We start from the raw sequence: 19,625 nt of genomic DNA, 5'->3' as shown, positions 1-19,625 counted from the left end.
AGGTTCAAGCGAGTCTCCTGCCTCAGCCTCCTGAGTAGCTGGGATTACAGGCCTGTGCCACTGCACCCGGCTAATTTTTGTATTTTTAGAAGAGATGGGGTTTCACCATGTTGATCAGGCTGGTCTCAAACTCCTGACCTCGTAATCTGCCCTCCTCGGCCTCCCAAAGTGCTGGGATTACAGGTGTGAGCTACTGCGCCAGGTCTGTATTTTTAGCAGAGATCATGCCTCAAAGAAACGAAAAGAAAGAAAAACAAACAAACAAAAAAAACCCCAAAACCCCAAGCCTTATGGGATCCAAAACATCTTCCAGTAACTGCCTTTCAGAACAAAAACTCCACACTTTTCAAAGGAAGACAGCATCATCTAAGGGCCATACTAGGCGCCATCCATAATGATCAACATTCAGCTAAAAAACACAAAACCTGCAAATGAACAGAAAAATGTGTCCTAAACTAAAGCCAAAAAACAAGCAGCCAATAGAAACAGACCTCAAGGTAACCCAGATGTTGAAATTGAGAGCCAAGAACTTTAAAACAGCTATTACAAATATGTTCAGCAACTTACAGGAAAAGATGCACAGTGAGCGAGAGATGGAAAATCTCAGCAGAGATGCAGAAACTATACAAAGAATCAGAGGTCAAGTCATCTACCCACCTTGGCCTTCCAAAGTGCTGGGATTACAGGCATGAGCCACTGTGCCCAGAGTTCAAGACCAGCCTGGCCAACAGGCGAACCCCTGTCTCTGCTAAAAATACAAAAATTAGTCATGGTGGTGCATGCCTGTAGTCCCAGTCACTCAAGAGGCTGAGGCAGGAGAACTGCTTGAGCCTGGGAGGCAGAGGTTGCAGTGAGCCGAGATCACGCCAGTGCACTCCAGCCTGGTTGATAGAGCCAAGACCCTGTCTCTTTTCTTTCTTTCTTCTTATTTTTTTAAATTTTCAGCCACATATCCTTTCACAGACGTTGTCTCAAAAAAAGAAAAATAAATGAAAATAAAAATAAAAAGAATCAGAGGGAGGGCTGGGTACGGTGGCTCTTGCCTCTAATCCCAGGACTTTGGGAGGCCAAGGCAGGCATGTCACTTGAAGTCTGGAGTTTGAGACTAGCCTGGCTCACATGGTGAAACCTTGTCTCTACAAAAAATACAAAAATTAGCTGGGTGTGGTAGCACAAGCCTGTGGTCCCAGCTACTCGAGAGGCTGAGGCTGGAGAACTGCTGGCCCTGGGAGGCAGAGGTTGCAGTGAGCCAAGTTCACACCAACCTGGTGACAGAGCGAGAATCTGTCTAAAAAAAAAAAAAATCAGAGAGAAATTCTAGACCTTACACAAACTCTCTTAGAAAGTAGAAGTGGAAGAAACACTTCCGAAGTCATTTCACAAGGCAGCATAACCCTGCTATCAAAACCTGACATTACAAGAAAAGAAAATTACAGACCAATATCCCTTATGAACACAGATGGAAAAGCCCTTAATAAAATACTGGAAAATCAAAATAGTAATATATGAAAAGGTTAATACATCATAAGCAAATGAGACTTAGACCAGGAAAGCGAGATTTGTTTTAACATTCAAAAAGCAGTGAATATCCTTTAGCACATAACACGATAAAGGAAAAAAGTCATAGGATTATCTCGGTAGATGCAGAAAAAAACTTTAAAACCATCTTTATTCAAAACAACACCATATGTGTAAAAAAAAAAAAAAGCCCTTAGAAATAAACAACTTCTACAACAAATATGTGAATTTAGCTATTTTGAAAAATAAAAGGTCAATATAGAAAAATTTAAATTATATTTTTATATACTGGTGCAAAATGAAATTTTAAGATTCTGCTCAACATGGCATAAAACATATAAAATGCATAGGAATAACTTTAGCAAAAGATGTGCAAGACTTTTTTTTTTTTCTTTTGAGACAGAGTCTCACTCTGTCACCAGGCTGGAGTGCAGTGGCACAATCTTGGCTCACTTTGTCTGCCTCCTGGGCTCAAGCAGTTCTCCTGCCTCGGCCTCTGGAGTAGCTGGGATTACAGGTGCATGCCACCATGTCCAGCTAATTTTTGTATTTTTAGTAGAGACAGGGTTTCACCATGTTGGCCAGGCTGGTCTTAATCCTGACAGGTGATCCACCTGCCTCGGCCTCCCAAAGTACTGAGATTATAGCTGTGAGCCACTACACCTGGCTGAAAATCACTAACTTCAATCACTACCTCATACCATACACAAATTCAAAATAGATTATGAATCTAAATATCAAAGCTAAAACTATAAAGCATTAGGAAGGAAATGTAGGAGGATAGTTTTGCAACCTTGAAAGAGGCAAAGATCCCTTAGACAGGACACAGAAAGTAATAATCGTAAAAATGTGACAAATTATACTGAATCAAATTTAAAACTTCTGCTTACCAGAAAACATCATTAGGTAAATGAAAAGGCAACCCACAGACCTGGAGATAAAATTTACTCTCTCTCTCCCTCTCTCTCTCTCTCTCTCTCTCTCTATATATATATATATATATAGTGTGTGTGTATATATATATATATGTACTGGAGATAATATTTACTATATATAGTACATATATATAGTATACCATACTATATACAGTCGTATATAGTATGCTTATATAATATACCATATATAATGTACTACTATATATAGTATTGTATATAGTAATATGTAATACATATGCTTTTTACTATATATCGTATACTATACATGTGATAAAGAAATAAAGAACTTCTAAAGGTCAATAATAAAAGTTGAACGTGCCAATAAAAATATGGGCAAAATACTAGAACAAACACTTTACAAAGGAAAATGTAAAATTAGGCAACGATATGGTTTGGATGTGTGTCCCCACCCAAATCTCGTGTGGAGCTGTGATCCCCAATGTTGGAGAAGTGGCGTGGTGGGAGGTGATTGGATCATGGGGCTGGGCTTCCCCTTGCAGTTCTTGTGATGTGAGTTCTCGCCAGCTCTGGTTGTTGAAAGGTGTGTAGCACCTCCCCTTCCTTCTCTTCCCCTTGCTCCAGCCACATAAGACATGCCTGCTTCCCCTTTGCCTTCCACCATGATTGACAGTTTCCTGAGGCCTCCCCAGCCATGCTACCTGGACAGCTTGTGGAATCATGAGCCAATTAAACTCCTTTTCTTTTCTTTCTTTTTTTTTTTTTTTTTTTGTGAGAGGGAGTCTTGTTCTGTTGCCCAGGCTGGAGTGAAATGGTGCAATCTCGGCTCACTGCTACCTCTACCTCTCAGGTTCAAGCAATTCTTCTGCCTCAGCCTTCCAAGTAGCTGGGATTACTGGCACGCACCACCACACCTGGCTAATTTTTGTATTTTTAGTAGAGACACGGTGTCACCACATTAGCCAGGATGCTCTTGATCTCCTGACCTTGTGATCTGTATGCCTTGGCCTCCCGAAGTGCTGGGATTACAGGCGTGAGCCGCCTTGCCTGGCCTCTTTTTTTTTTTTAAAGTACAATTTCCATTTTGTTTTTCTCCAGAGAATAGTTCGTCTTCAGTCTTTAAGGACTCAGCTCCTCACATGGGCTTTGGTGGGGGTCGTGGTGCAGCACCTGAAATTGAGGTGAGGGTGTTCAGTCCTTGCGGGCTTCACGAGATCGATTCATGACTGCCTTGCTGTGAATTGCAAAGTTCACACAGTAATGTAGCTTCACATACAGCTTGGGAAGCACATAGGCATCTAAGATACTTGCTTCAGAAATGTCCCTGACTGCTGCGGCCTCCGCTGTTTCCAATGACGAATTTCTTAAGGGCCTTGTCCTTGGGCACGCATCGGGCACAGTTCATGCAGTGAATAGGCTGCACGTGGCCGCGGCCCTTTTTGGCACGACCGTTGTTCCTTCTTTTCTTTGTCATCTTGGAGGCACAGACCGGAGAGCGGATAAACCCCTTTTCTGTATAGATTACCCAGTCTCAAGCACTTCTTTATAGCAGTGTGAGAACGAACTACTACATACCATAAACATGAAAAAATAGTCAACATCTTTAGTCATCACAGAATGCAAATGAAGTGGCATAATAAAATGCCATTTACATGAATGAGAATCGCTAAAATTAAAAAGATGAACCAGCCAGGTGCGGTTGCTCACGCCTGTAATCCCAGCACTGCGGGAGGCCGAGGCAGGCAGATCGCTTGAGGTCAGGAGTGTGAGACCAGCCTGGCCAACATGGTGAAATCCCCTGTCTACTAAAAATACAAAAATTAACTGTTCATAGTGGCAGGTGCTTGTAATCCCAGCTACTTCAGAGGCTGAGGTGTAGAATTGCTTGAATCCGGGAGGCAGAGGTTGTGGTGAGCTGAGATCGCACCGCTGCACTCCAGCCTGGGCAACAGAGAGAGGCTCTGTCTCAAAAAAAAAAAAAAAAAAAAGCATTGATGAGAATGTAGGGAAGCAGGTCCTCTGTCCCACTACCAGCAAAAGTGAAAATCAGGCTGGGCGAAGTGGCTCATGCCTGTAATCTGAAGCTGCCTCAGCCTCCCAAAGTGTTGGGATCACCCAAGGTCAGGAGTTGGAGACCAGCCTGACCAACATGGTGAAATCCCGTCTCTACTAAAAATACCAAATTAGCTGGGCATGGTGGTGCACACCTGTATTCCCAGCTACTCGGGAGGCTGAGGCAGGAGAATTGCTTGAACCTGAGAGGCAGACGCTGCAGTGAGCCATGATCACGCTATTGCACTCCCTGGGTGACAGAGCGAGACCCTGTCTTAAAAACAAAAAAAAAAGGTGGAAATCAGTATGTCTACCAATGCTTCCACACCCTTGCCATGGCCTCGTCATGTGTGCAGGGTGCCCCCTTGCCCTTTAACTCTGCACAAGCTCATATGACTTGCTTTAGCCAATGGCATATGGGTGGAGGCACCAGCGTCTGAGTCTAGGCTTTCAGAAGCCTTGCATCTGCCTCTAGTCTGCTTGTGCCCCCACCATCACCATGCGATGCTCTCCCTGGAGCTGACCTTCCCCTCAGCCTGGGCTCCAGAATGAGATGATTGGAGCAGACCTGAGCCAGCCAAACCTGCAGCTTCAAGCAGAGCAGCCCTAGAAAAGTCGGGCTAGGCCAGGTGCAGTGGCTCTTGTCTGTAATCCCAGCACTTTGGGAGGCTGAGGCAGGCGGATCACTTGAGGTCAGGAGTTCAAGACCAGCCTGGCTAAAATATAGTGAAACCCTGCCTCTACTAAAAATACAAAAATTAGCCAGGTGTGGTGGTGCACACCTGTAGTCCGAGCTACTTGGGAGGCTGAGGCAGGAGAATTGCTTGAACTCAGAGGCGGAGGTTGCAGTGAGCTGAGATCATGCCATTGCACTCCAGCCTGGGCAACAGAGTGAGACTCCATCTCAAAAAAAAAAAGAGTCTGGCTAGATCAAGAACATGTGAGAGGTTGCTGAGTCTTTGGTTTTTGTTATGTAGAAATACTTGACAGTTCCAGGAATTGTTTATTAAAATTAAAATGAATATAGTCACATAACTTGATAATTCTAACTCTCCTTATTAGACATGTCTCCAAGGAAACTCATGTAAAGATGTTCATAGCAACATTGTTTAAAAGAGCAAAGAAACCAAGAATAACCCAAATGTCCGGCACTAGGAGAATGGACAAAGAAACCCTGAGTTCTATGGAATACTACTGCAGCTTTTAAAAGGAAGAGGACAAGCTCTTTAAATAAATCTGGATAGATTTCCAAGACATATTGTTGAGTTAAAAAAGCAAGCTGCAGAACAATATGTACAGTAGGATCCCATTTATGTTAAAAGACTCTCATATGCTTGCTCAAAACAATACTACTCATTTACTATACAATACTATGCATATACTATAGTACCACATGTGCACACACACATGCGGGCACACATGCACACACATGTGCACACACATGCGCAGACGTGTGCACACACGTGCACACACATGCATGCACACACACACATGTACATGCACACATGTACACACTCATTTTTAGACAAAGATCTGGATCAACATGAACTGATAATAATGGCTATTTCCAGGGAAGAGATCTAGATTAGAGATGGGTGACCAAAGGGAATTTTAGCTTTGTCTGTAATGCTTTTTTTTTTTAACAAGCAAGAAAAGTCTATCTGTATATTATTTGTACAATTTAAAAATAATTTTCCTGGCTGGGAGCGGTGGCTCACGCCTGTAATCCCAGCACTTTGGGAGGCTAAGTCAAGTGATCACCTGAGGTAAGGAGTTCGAGACCAGCCTGAGCAACATAGAGAAACCCTGTCTCTACTAAAAATACAAAATTAGCCGGGTGTGGTGGTACATGTCTGTAATCCTAGCTACTTTGAAGGCTGAGGCAGGAGAATCGCTTGAACCTGGGAGGCGGAGGTTGCAGTGAACAGAGATAGTGCCATTGCACTCCAGCCTGGGAACAAGAGCGAAACTCCATCTCAATAATAATAAGTTTTCCTTTTTCTTTTTTTCTGAGAGGGGGTCTTGCTCTATCACCCAGGCTAGAGTGCTGTGACGTGATCACAGCTCACTGTAGCCTGAAACCCCTGGGCTCAAGTGATTCTCCTACCTCAGTCTCCCAGAAGCTGGGACTACAGATGCGCACCACCATGCCCAGCTAATTTTTGCTTTTTTGTTTGTTTGTTTGTGGAGATGGGGTCTTGCTGTGTTGCCCAGGTCAGTTTCGAACTCCTGGGCTCAAGTGATCCTTCTACCTCGGTCTCCAATGTGCTGGGATTACAGGTGTGAGCTACTGCACCCAGCTTAAAAATAATTTTCTAAAAGGAAGAAATATATATGAATATATACATCCATGCATACTATGAATATAAACATAAGGCCCTATTTTAAATGTCCTTTGTGGCAGACAGGACCAAATTCAAATCCTGCTACTGCCACCATCTAACTGTGTGTCACTAGACAAGTCATTCTTTCACCTGGAACCTCTCTTTCCTCATATGTAAAATGGGGATACTCATTTACATTTAATAGGGTTGTCATCAAAATCAATGATAATGTTTGTAAAGTTCCAAGACCAGGCTGGGCGCAGTGGCTCATGCCTGCAATGCCAACACTTCGGGAGACCGAGTCAAGTGGATCTCCTGAGGCCAGGAGTTTGAGATCAGCCCGGGCAACATGGTGAAACCTGCTTTCTACTAAAAATACAAAAAGTCACTGGGTGTGGCGGCAGGCAGCTATAACCCCAGCTACTCAAGAGGCTGAGGCAGGAGAATCACTTGAACCCGGGAGGGGGAGGTTGCAGTGGGCCAAGATCACACCACTGCACTCCAGTCTGGGCCACAGAGTGAGACTCTGTCTCAAAAAAAAAAAAAAAAAAAAAAGTCCCAAAAGCAGTGTCTGACAACTAGTGTGTGTTCAATTAAATATGAATTCCCTTCCCTTCCACTTCCAGTTTCTGCCAACCTAACCTTGCTCCTGAGCCATGAGTTACATTGTGGTGACTATTTGGTAGGTGCTTCTTTGGCACTTATATTCCCTAGGATAGGCAGAATAATGGCTCCCCAAAGATGTCGTCATCCCCAGAACACAGCAGAGATGAAGTAAGGCAGCTGGCAGGATTAAGATTGCTAATCTTAATTAGCTGACGTTAAGACAGGGAAAGTACGCTGTGGTACACAGGCATGCCCATTGCAATCAGAGTCCTTCCACGTGGAGGAGGGAGGCCAGAAGGAAAGAATCAGAAAAACACGTGGGACAATGGAAGCAGAGTTAGAAAAATGCTGCCCTGCATTTTCCGGCTTTGAAAACGGAAGGTGCCATCAGCCAAGGCAGCCTTTAGAAGCCGGAAAGGACAATGAAATAGATTTGCCCTGGAGCCTCCAGAAAGAAATGGAGCTCTGCTGCCATCTTGATTTTAGCCCAGTGAGGCTCATGCTGGACTTCTGAACTGCAGAACTGTAAGATAATAAATTTGCACCAGATGGCTAGGCACAGTGGCACATGCCTATAATCCCAGCACTTTGGGAGGCGGAGGTGAGGTCAGGAGTTTGAGATCAGCCTGGCCAACACGGTGAAACCCTGTCTCTACTAAAAATATAAAAATTATCTGGGCATGGTGGTGGGTGCCTGTAATTCCAGCTACTTGGGAGGTTGAGGCAGGAGAATTGCTTGAACCCAGGAGGCGGAGGTTGCGGTGAGCTGAGATTGTGCCATTGCACTCCATCTCAAAAAAACGAAAACTTGCATTGTTTTAAGTCACTGTGGTAATTTGCTATGGGAGTAACGAAAAACGCTGCAACTTGTGTGTGTGTGTGTGCACGTGCGCGCATGTGACAGTGTCTCAATTCTGCCACCCAAGCCGGACAGCAGTGGTGCCATCTCAGCTTGCCTCCCTGACTCAAGCAATCCTCCCACCTCAGCCTCCCAAGTAACTGGGACCACAGATACACACTACCATGCCCAGCTAATTTTTGCATTTTTTGTAGAGACGAGATTTCGCCATGTTGCCCAAGCTGGTCTCAAACTCCTGGGCTCAAGTGATCCGCCCACCTCAGCCTCCCAAAGTGCTGGGATTACAGGGGTGAGCCACCGTGCCCAGCCCAATGCAACTTTTGATTCCTACAAAGCGTCTGTATTTTTGGTTGCAGAACCACCTTTCTCTCCAACTAGCCCACATGTCCTTCCTGTATATCTCTCTTTGGATACACCAGGTCCTCTCCCCTGAGAATCAGACAGAGGACCCAGGCTTGGTTAATAAAAGAATTTACAGTCTCCAGTCATACTGATTGGTTCAGGGGTGGTCATGTCAGCAAAACTGGGCCCAAGCACAGAATGAAGCCAGAGTTGCTAAGGCGGCTGGATGTGAGCCTAATGATGCTGATGGTCGTATTTCCAGCATGAGGGGACAGCCTATGTGAAGGTGAAGCCTATCGGAGGAAATGAAGACTCAGAGATGCAAAGAGGCACATTCCCCACAACATCATTTGCGTGCCCGGATCTAGCCCTGCCTGAAGCTCTAGGCTAGCCATGACTTTTCAGTTACATGAAGCAATACATTCTATGAATCCTGCACAATTTTTTTTTGAGACAGTCTCACTCTGTCGCCCAGGCTGGAGTGCAGTGGCATGATCTTAGTTCACTGCAACCTCTGCCTCCGAGGTTCAAGCCATTCTCCTGCCTCAGCCTCCTGAGTAGCTGGGACTACAGACACACATCACCACTCCTGGTTAATTTTTTGTATTTTTAGGAAAGACGGGGTTTCACCATGTTGGCCAGGCTGGTCTCGAACTCCTGACCTCCAGTGATCTGCTCACCTCAGCCTCCTGAAGTGCTGGGATTACAGGTATGAACCACCATGCCTGGCCATGCATTCCCTTTTTAAAATTCAGCCAATTTGAATTGGGGTCTGTCCTTTGCAAGTGGAATAATCCTTTGAGAATCTGATGACAGCCATACATTTTTTTTTTCCCTTGAGAAAAACACATGCGGACAAACCTTTATATACAATTTCAGGGAAACTTTTGACCCCTGAAGTCAGGCCCCAGGTTATGAAGTCCTGCAGTGTTCCAAGCTGTATTGCCAGCAAGGCATCAAAAAGGAGAGAAGAGAGAGAGTACCTTCAGGGAGTCCAGGATGCTCAGCCCCTCCCTCCGATCCTGAAGAGGAGTTTTGATATAGGTCATAAACCACTGGATCAAGGAATTAAAGGTGGGAGCTCTCTGCGGGAAGCGTAAAAAGGCTCTTTGTGATCACTTCACTCGGCCTCTTTGAGAGCATCTCTCAGCCCTACTTTTGGAATCTACTGAGCAGGGGCTATAAGATTGGGAAGATTTCAGCCTCTTTTGGATCTCCTTCCTGGATTATATTTCTCTTTTCCCTCTTTCCACACTTGGGAGAACTCAAGATTAGAGTGACAGTGAGTCCCCAGTATACATGGCAAAGATATGAAGGAGGTTTTGAATTCTGGCCTTGTTAGCTCTTTTACACACAGGTCTCTCTTTTTCGTTCTTTTTTTTTTTTTTTTTTTTTTTTTTTTTTTTCTTTGAGGTTAAGAGTGGAGGTTTAACAGATGAAAGGAAGAGAAAAGCTCTCTCTCCTGCAGAGAGAGGTTCCCAAGTGGGTCTTCTGGTTCCATCGTGAAATGACCGGGGGTTTTATAGGGGAGTTTGAGGAGGCGGTATCTTATTTACATAGGGGATGACAGATTGGTGGGACCATGTGTGTCATTTGCATAGCTGTGAAGGAGCTGGCTGCCCCACTCTAATCTTTAATTATGCAGATGAAGTCTCTACCTGGCCAGCACCGTGTTGCCTGCTTTTTTTGTCTTTGAGACAGAGTCTCACTCTGTTGCTAGACTGGACTGCAGCGGCTCGAGGTCTCAGCTCAGTGCAGCCTCCAACTCCTGGGTTCAAGCAAATCCCCCGGCTCAGTCTCCCGAGTAGCTGGGATTACAGGCACACACCACCATGCCTGGCTAATTTTTTTTGTATTTTAGTAGAGACAGGGTTTCATAATGTTGGCCAGGATGGTCTCGATTCCTGGCCTCATGATCCGCCCACCTCAGCCTCCCAAAGTGCTGGGATTACAGGCGTGAGCCACTGAGCCTGGCCCCACCCATGTTATTTCTAACCAGAGGTCTCAAGGTGGTCACCCCCTACCCTGTCCCTGGTGGTGGTCTCTTTAGTTCACTGTAGCATGTGGCAGTGGAGGCATGAAGGGTCCACATTCACAGTAGATCGTCAGCTAGGCAGTGGCTCATACCTGTAATCCCAGCACTTTGGGAGGCCGAGGCAGGGGGATTGCTTGAGCCCACGAGTTCAAGGCCAGTCTGGGCAACATAACGAGACCTCATCTCTACAAAACATAACGAGACCTCATCTCTACAAAAAAAAAAAATTTCCTTCCTTCCTTCCTTCCTTCCTTCCTTCCTTCCTTCCTTCCTTCCTCCTTTCTTCAAAACAGAGTCTCACTCTGTGGCCCAGGCTGGAGTGCAGTAGCACGATCTCAGCCCACTGCAACCTCTGACTCCAGGAATCAAGCGATTCTTATGCCTTATCCAGCGTAGCTGGGATCACAGACAAGAGCTACCATGCCTTGCTAATTTTTGTATTTTGAGTAAAGACAGGGTTTTGCCATGCTGGCCAGGTTGGTCTCGAACTCCTAACCTCAAGTGATTTTCCCACCTCCCAAAGTGCTGGGATTACAGGTGTGAACCACTCTACCTGACCTGGAATTATTTACTTTTTAAATGTTTAGCAACATTTAGTGCCAGTGATGCTGTCTGGACCAGAATTTTTTTCTTTGTAGTTAATCTTTTAAAAATTATTCATTTGATTTGTTTCATGGTTTTGGACTAACTGAATGCTATATTTTATCTTGAGTCATTTTTGGTAAGTTATAGCTTTCTAGGAATTTGTCCATTTCAGCTGTATTTTAAAATTTGTTATTGTAAAGTTGTTCTTAACATAAAATTTTACTCCACTCTCTGGAGCCCATGTGGTAATGTCTCCTTTAAAAAATTCCTGATATTGGCTATTTGTGCTTTTTCTTTTTCTTTTTAATCAACATCACTGGAGGTTTGACTATCTTACTAGGCTTTTCAAGTAACCAACTTTGGTGTAGTTTATTATCCAACTCTATGTTTGTTTTCTATATATTTTTTTGTTATTATCTTTTCCATTTCCTTTTTTTGGATTTATTTTGTTATTCTTTTACTAACTGGATGGATGTATTTAGTGCCATGAATTTTCCTTGAATTTCTGCTTTATGTATTCACATTTAAAAATATATAGTATTTTTTTAACCATACAGTTAAAACTGTTTTACAGTTTCCATTAGGATTTCTTCATTGACCCAGGAATTAGGAGATTTTTTTTTTTAGATGAGGTCTCACTCTATCACCCAGGTTGGAGTGCAGTGGTGCAATCACTGCTCAATGCAACCTCCGCCTCCCTGGGCTCAAGTGATCCTCCCACCTCAACCTGAGTAGGTGGGACTACAGGTGTGTGCCACCATGCCTGGCTAATTTTGAACTTTTTGTAGAGACAAGTTCTCCCCATGTTGCCCAGGTTGATTTCAAGTTCCTGAGCTCAAGTGATCCTCCCACCGCAGCCTTCCAAAGTGCTGGGATTACAGGTATGACCACACCCAGGACTTGCGAATTTTATAAGTTATTATTTTTTATTTTAATTTTTTAAAATTGAGACAGAGTCTTGCCCTGTCATCCAGGCTGGAGTGCAATGGTGATCTCAGCTCACTGCAACCTCCGCCTCCCGGGCTTAAGCAATTCTCTTGCCTCAGCCTCCGGGGTAACTGGGATTACAGGCACCCGCCACTATGCCTGGCTGATTTTTTGTATTTTCAGTAGAGACAGGTTTCACCATGTCGGCCAGGCTGGTCTCAAACTCTTGACCTCAAGTGATCCACCTGCCTTGGCCTCCCAAAGTGCTGGGATTACAGGTGTGAGCCACCACAGCCAGCCTAAAGTTATCTTTTTATTAACTTATAACAATCTTTCTCTGCTAATGACCATATGTATTCTGTATGATTTCAAACATTTGAAATGTGTAACTACGTGTATACCTCATTTTATTGCTCCTTGCTTTATTGCACTTTGCAGATTTTTTTTTTTTTTTTTTTTAAACAAATTGAAGGTCTGTTGTGGTAATCCCATGTTGAGCCGGTCTATCAGCACCATTTTAACAACAGCATGTGCTCCCTTAATGTCTCTTTAAATTTTGGTAATTCTCCAATATTTCGGGCTCTTTATTATCATTCTGTCTGTTATGGTGATGCATGATCAGTGATCTTTGATGTTGCTATCGTAATTGTTTAGGGATGCCATGAACCACATCCATATGGGATGGCAAACTTAATCTATAAACATTGTGTGTGTTGTGACTTTTCTACCAACTGGCCTTTCCCCTGTCTTTCTCCCTCTCCTGGGGCCTCCTCATTCTCTGAGACACAAGAGTATTAACATTAGGCCAATTTCAGCTGGGCACGGTGGCTCATGCCTGTAATCCCAGCACATTGGGAGGCCAAGGCGAGCAGATCATGAGGTCAGGAGATCAAGCCCATCCTGGCCAATAGGGTGAAACCCCGTATCTATGAAGAATACAAAAATTATCCGGGTGTGGTGGTGCGCGCCTGTAATCCCAGTTACTCAGGAGGCTGAGGCACAAGGATCGCTTGAACCTGGGAGGCCGAGGTTGCAGTGAGCCGAGATTGCACTGCTGCCCTTCAGCCTGGGCAACAGAGTCTCGGAAAAAAAATATGGCCAATTGACAACTATACAGTGGCCTCTAAGCGTTTAAGTGAAAGGAAGAGTCACATGCATTTCACTTTAAATCAAAAGCTAAAAATGATTAAGTTCAGTGAGGAAGGCACGTTAGAAGCTCTGCTAGGCCAAAGAAAAGGCCTCTTGCACCGATTAGCCAAGTTGTAAATGCAAAGGTAAAGTTCTTGAAGGAAATGAAAAGTGCTACTCCAGTGAATGCAGGAATAGTAAGAAAGCAAAACAGCCTTATTGCTGATATGAAGAAAGCTTTCGTGGTCTGGATGGAAGATCAAACTAGCCAGTTTTCACCTAAGTCAAAGCCTAATTCAGAGTAAGGCCTTAACGCTCTTCAATTATATGAAGGCTGAGAGGTAAGGAAGCTGCAGAACAAACGTTGGAAGCTAGCAAAGGTTGGTTCATGAGGTTTAAGGAAAGAAGCTATCTCTATAATATAGAAGCGCAAGGTGAGGCCAGGCGCAGTGGCTCACGTCTGTAATCCCAGCACTTTGGGAGGCCAAGGTGGGCGGATCACAAAGTAAGGAGTTCAAGACCAGCCTCGCCAACATGGTGAAACACCACCTCTACTAAAAATATAAAAATTAGCTGGGTGTGGTGGCTCGCACCTGTAATCCCAGCTACTCGACAGGCTGTGGCAGGATAATTGCTTGAACCTGGGTGGTGGAGACTGCAGTGAGCCAAGGTCTCGCCACTGTACTCTACCCTGGGTGACAGAGTGAGACTCCATCTAGGGGGTGGGGTGAAGAAGTGCAAGATGAAGCAGCAAGTGCTGATGAAGAAGCTGCAGCAAGTTATCCAGAAGGCTTCGCTGAGATAACTGATGAAAAGCAGCTATACTAAACAACAGATTTTCAATGTGATAAAACAGCCTTCTACGAAAAGAACATGCCATCTAGGGCTTTTATAGCTAGAGAGGAAAATTCAATATTTGGCTTCAAAGTTTCAAAGGACAGGCTGACTCTCTTGTAAGGGGCTCATGCAACTGGTGACTTTAATTGAAGCCAGTGCTCATTTGCCATTCTAAAAATTCTAGGGCCCTTAAGAATTTTGCAAAATCTACTAGGCCTGTGCTCAAGAAATAGAACAACAAAGCCCGAATAACAGCACATCTGTTTACTTCATGGTTTACTGAATATTTTAAGCCCATTGTTGAGATCTACTGCTCAGAAAAAAAATATTTTTCAAAATATTACTTCTCATTAACAATATACCTGGTCACCCAAGTGCTCTGGTGGAGAGGTACAAGATTAGCATCGTTTTCATGCCCACTAACACAACATCCATTTTGCAGCCCATGGCTCAAGAAGTAATTTTAATTTTCAGGTCTTGTTATTTCAGAAATACATTTCATAAGGGCACAGCTGCCATAATGATTCCTCTGATGGATCTGGGCAAAGTCCACTGACAACCTTTTGGAAAGGATTCACCATTCTTAGATGCCATTAAGAACATCTGTGATTCATGGGAGGAGGTCCAAAATCAACATTAATAAGAGTTTGGAAGAAGCTGATTCCAGCACTCACGATGACTTTGAGAGAAGTTCAAGACCTTAGGGGAAGAAGTCATATCAGATGTGGTGGAAATAGCAAGGGACCTCGAATTTGAAGTAGAGCCTGAAGATCCTACTTCTGAATTGACTGAATTGTGGCAATCTCCTAATAAAATTTGAACACATGAGGAGTTGCTCCTTACGGACAAGGAAAGCAAGCGGTTTCGTTTTCTTTCTCTCCCTTTCCTTCCTTCCTCCCTCCCTCTCTCTCCCTCCCTTCTCTCTCTCTCCCTCCCTTCTCTCTCTCTCCCTCCCTTCTCTCTCTCTCCCTCCCTTCTCTCTCTCTCTCTTTCTTTTGATGAAGTCTCACTCTGTCACCCAGGCTAGATGGCATGACCTCAATTCACTGCAACCTCCACCTCCCGGGTTCAAACGGTGTCATTTTCTCTCCCTCCCTCCCTCCCTCCCTCCCTCCCTCCCTCTCTCTCTTTCTTTCTTAGATGAAGTCTCATTCTGTCACCCAAACTGGAGTGCAGTGACACAACTTCCACGGCTCACTGCAATCTCTGCCTCTGCGGTTCAAGCAATTCTCCTGCCTCAGCCTCCCAAGTAGCCAGGATTACAGGTGCATGCCACCACGCCCGGCTAATTTTTGTATTTTTAGTATAGATGGCATTCCACCATGTTGGCGAGGCTGGTCTTGAACTTCCGGCCTCAAGTGATCCTCCCACCTTGGCTCTCCAAAGTGGTGAGATTACAGGCGTAAGCCACTGCGCCCGGCCGTCTCTCTGGTCTTTCTTAAACCCCTTGGACTCTCTCCTGGCCCCTGAGGTCCTTGTCTCCGTCCCCTCTCCAGTTCGTTCCTATCTGATTCACTGTCTTCTCTCGCTGGTCCTCTCCCCTTTGCCTCAGACTCTATCCTCTTCGTGGCTGTTGATCTCACTTCTGCACTGTCCTCGCTGCTGTCTTCTCCCTGTCGCGTCTCTGTCCCCATCTCCCGCCTCAGCGTCTGTGCCGTCGGGCGCTCCGCCTGTGACCGTGGGTTCTTTTCCTGTCCTCTCGGTCTCTGTCACAGCCCCTCTTGTCGCTCCTGGTCAGAGGCCCTGTCTCCGTCGCCTCAGGGTCCTTCCCCGTCTCCTTCTCTTCCTGTCACCCCGGCTCCTTCCCAGCGTCTTTCCTTCCGTCTGCGAATCGTCCTCTGCCCCTCTGGGTCTGCGCCTGTGGGGGGCTCTGCCCCTCGGAACTGTTTTCTCCTCTCAGTCTCCGGATGTTTTCTAGGGGGTCACATCCTCTTCTACGTCTGTCCTGGGGCAGAGTGGACACGTCGAGGTCCATCGGTCAGTCTGACCCTCTTCTTAGAGCCTCTGGCCTCTCACGTCGCCTCGCCTCACCCCATTTCCCGTCCTTTATCTCTCCCTTTAAAATGACAGCCGGAAGCATCAGCGCATGCGCACCAAGCACCACTCGGGAACAGCTGCGCGCGCCCGGCCTGCAGGCTCGCGGGAGAACTCACGCGCAAGCTCACACGCTCCGGTGGTCGGGTCGGAAACTAGTGACGTCACGAAGCCTTATTGGCTCCCTTCGACCAGCGCGCGCTTGCTGGAGTAGACGGCCACGCCTTTCCCAGCGCCACGTTGCGCTCAGCGCTAGAGCTCACCGACCCTGGGAACCCCGTGGAGACTCGTGTCGTCATGGCAACCATGCCCTACCTAATTGGATACCTGCGCCACTTCGTTGAACCCAGTACTCTGGATGCCTGGCGGGTCAAGGATTGTATATAACTGGATGCCAGGGAATTTGCATCTTTCTTACCTTTCGCATTTCTCTGTCTCACCTGGATTTCTTCCCCAAGCACTGGGGACGTGGAGACGGAAAGTGACTTGAATCGCCGCGGGGGAGTGAGGGGTGTTGGACCTGGCACCGGAACCCTGCTGGAGTCAGCTGACCCAACAGGCTGCTCTCTCTCAGATACAGGTCCCTTTCCTCCCGCCAGGGGGCGCCAAAGAACGCAGGGCCCTACCTGGCCTTGAGGACTGGTGACGTCAGGAGTAAGCCTCTCGTGATTGGCTACATCAGTTAATTTGCAGTCAAAGGAAACAAAGGAGAAGTCCCACACCGGGAGCCGCGGTAGCTTTGGCCGGTTGTCTTGGCACTTGAGGAGGCATGGGTATACGTTCTAAGGCTAACCTGGGCAAAATAAGAACCTCTCATTAATTAACAAAAAAAATTTTTTTTCCTTAATACGTAAATGTTAAGGAAAAATTGTTGCCTTAACAATTTGCTTAACGACTTGCTAAATTGTTGCCCAGGCTGGAATGCAGTGACTATTCATGATTGTATTAATTGTGTACTACAGCCTGGAATTCCTGGTCTCAAGGGGTCCTCCTGCCTCAGCCTTCTAGGTAGCTGGGACTACAGGCGCAGGCAACTGTGCCAGGCCAATACTTTTCAAGACCAAAAGAAGAAAAAAAAAATCCAGCAATTTTAGTTGCTTTTAGTGGGAACGTTGGTCTGAATAACCTCGTCTGCCATTATCAGCAACCTCAACTACTCTGTCCTCTCAGCGTTGCTTAATTTCTCTTCTTAGCACTTAACACTACTTGACATTCTATATTTATTTGTCCACCAACTAGGTTGAAATCTGCGTGGGTGTATGAATTTTGTTTTCTGCTGTCGCCTCCCCGGAACCCAGAATGATGCCTGGTACAGAGTGAATACTCAATAGTTTAATAAATGAATTAAAAAAGAGTGATTTTGCATACGGCTTTGTGCCATGGCTACCGTGGGCCAATGAAAGAGGACTGGAGGATTCAGAAACTTGGTCACAAATCTAGAATCGGTGTTGAGATCTTTCAAATCACAATTCCAAATCAAGGTCATAACTTAACCAAACTGAAAGAAAAAAAAACTCAAACATTCTAGGTTTCATTACTTCCTAGGTTTAGGTACTGGGATGAGTGGCAGGTCTCAGCTACCCACGGGTTTGTGGGTCCCTCTCACTCTCTCTGGGTCTTTACTCACTTTCCTATCTTTGCTTTTGCCTGTTGTCCTCACCCCTTATGAAGTCTCAGATAGCTGACCCTCTCATTTCCTTTCTCTTTGCCCTTTCTATTCATCTCTGTAACTCAGTCCCTGTTTCTGTGTCCTTATCTTTCTCTGGCGGGTCTCGGTCATGTACACCCCATCACTCTCCTCTCCTGTAAGATACAGTTCTGTTTCTAACTCTGCCCACGCCCCTAATCTCTCACTGCCAGACGGCTGGCAAGGCACCTTCCATCTACCCCCCATCTTGCCTCAATGCCTTTTCTCTTTCCATCACTCCCTTTTTATATTACCATCCCTTCTGTCTGACATCACACTTTCTGCCTCTATAACTTCACCTCTCTGTGTGTCATTGAATGGGCTCTGTTACGCTCACCCTAGTAGCATCACCACGACTGCCCTCCGCTCAGAGCCTGTGCATTCTGTTGCTGTTCCCTCTGGCTCTGTCTCCTCCCACTCTGAATCCTCTCTCTCTGTCCCTTGCTCGGCTTCTGTCTCCTGTATTTCTATCATGGTCTCTTTCTCTGCCTTCTACCTTCTAACTGTCTCTGTCCTCTCGACTTCTGTTCCACTTCTCTCTTTGCCCTTTTCTTTTATTTAAGCCAGTCTCATTCTGTTGTCCAGACGAGACTGGAGTCCAGTAGCATGAACACCACTCCCTGCAGCCTCTAACTCTCAGGCTCTAGCAATCCTCCCATCTCAGCTTCCTGGGTAGCTAAGAAAACAGATGTGTGCCGCCACCACCATGCCTGGCTAATTAAAAAAAAATTTTTTTTTGTAGGATCAGGGACTCCCTTTGTTTCCCAGGTTGGAGGGTAGTGACATCATCATAGCTCACTGCAGCGTTGACCTCCCTGGCTCAGGTGATCCTACTGCCTCAGCCTCTCGAATAGCTGAGACCACAGGTGCACACTACCATGCCCGGCTAATTTATATACATATATATATATTTTTTGTAGAGACAGGGTTTTGCCATGTTGGCCAGGCTGGTCTCAAACTCCTGACCTGAAGTGATCTTCCCACCTCCATTTCCCAAAGTGCTGGGATTACAGGCGTGAGCCACTGTGTCTGGCCTGTCTTTGCTATTTTCCATCATCTCCCTGTCCCCTCTGTGTACTCCTAATCTAGTATTGTTTCCTGAGTCTCTGATATTGACACCATTCCCTCTGCCCCCGCACCTGTTTGCTCTCTTTGCCTCACTTGCTATTGCCTCTAACTTTGTCTCTGACCCCGTCTCTTATTTTTGCCACTTTTCCCTGAATCACTTCTGTTATCTGCCTCTGGTTCTCTCTCTTCTCTCTTAGCTTCTCTGTGTCTGCCACATCCCCTTATCTCTTTCTCCGCTGTCACTGTCTCTCGGTCTCTGTCCATTTTGTCACAGCCCTCCCTGTTTCTGTCACCATCCGTCATCTTGGTCTCTCTCTTTTCCTTCCTCTCTTCTCTCTTCTCCTTCCTCTTCTCTCTCTCTCCCTCTCTCCGTCTCTCCCTCTCTTACTTCTTTCTGATGGAGTCTCACCCTTTTACCCAGGCTGGAGACCTGTGGTGTAATCTTGGCTCACTGCAACCTTTGCCTCCTGGGTTCGCTCACTACAGCCTTCGCCTCCCAGGTTCAAGGGATTGTCCTGCCTCAGCCTCTAGAGTAGCTAGAGGACTACAGGCGCGTGCCACCACGCCCGGCTAATTTTTGTATTTTTAGTATAGATGGCATTCCACCATGTTGTCGAGGCTGGTCTTGAACGTCTGGCCTCAAGTGATCCTCCCACCTTGGCTCTCCAAAGTGGTGAGATTACAGGCGTAAGCCACTGCGCCCGGCCGTCTCTCTGGTCTTTCTTAAACC

At 45.8% G+C, this 19,625-nt stretch overlaps 1 protein-coding gene across 1 annotated transcript in view; it reads right to left on the bottom strand.

The window, feature by feature from the left end:
- Positions 1-3,546: 3,546 nt before the first annotated feature.
- SYT3 (synaptotagmin 3) overlaps positions 3,547-19,625 on the bottom strand; it is a 49,511-nt gene continuing 33,432 nt past the window's right edge. The window contains exons 9-12 of the mRNA XM_037732846.1: positions 16,201-16,295; positions 9,578-9,679; positions 3,741-3,885; positions 3,547-3,581 (exon numbers count right to left, since the gene is read on the bottom strand). Of these exons, the coding sequence (XP_037588774.1) occupies positions 3,547-3,581; positions 3,741-3,885; positions 9,578-9,679; positions 16,201-16,295 (377 nt within the window). The remainder of the gene's footprint in view (positions 3,582-3,740; positions 3,886-9,577; positions 9,680-16,200; positions 16,296-19,625) is intronic.

Source organism: Cebus imitator, unplaced genomic scaffold, assembly GCF_001604975.1.
Source record: "Cebus imitator isolate Cc_AM_T3 unplaced genomic scaffold, Cebus_imitator-1.0 Scaffold473, whole genome shotgun sequence".
Classification (NCBI taxonomy): domain Eukaryota; kingdom Metazoa; phylum Chordata; class Mammalia; order Primates; family Cebidae; genus Cebus; species Cebus imitator.
This window is presented reverse-complemented; position numbering and strand designations above follow the sequence as displayed.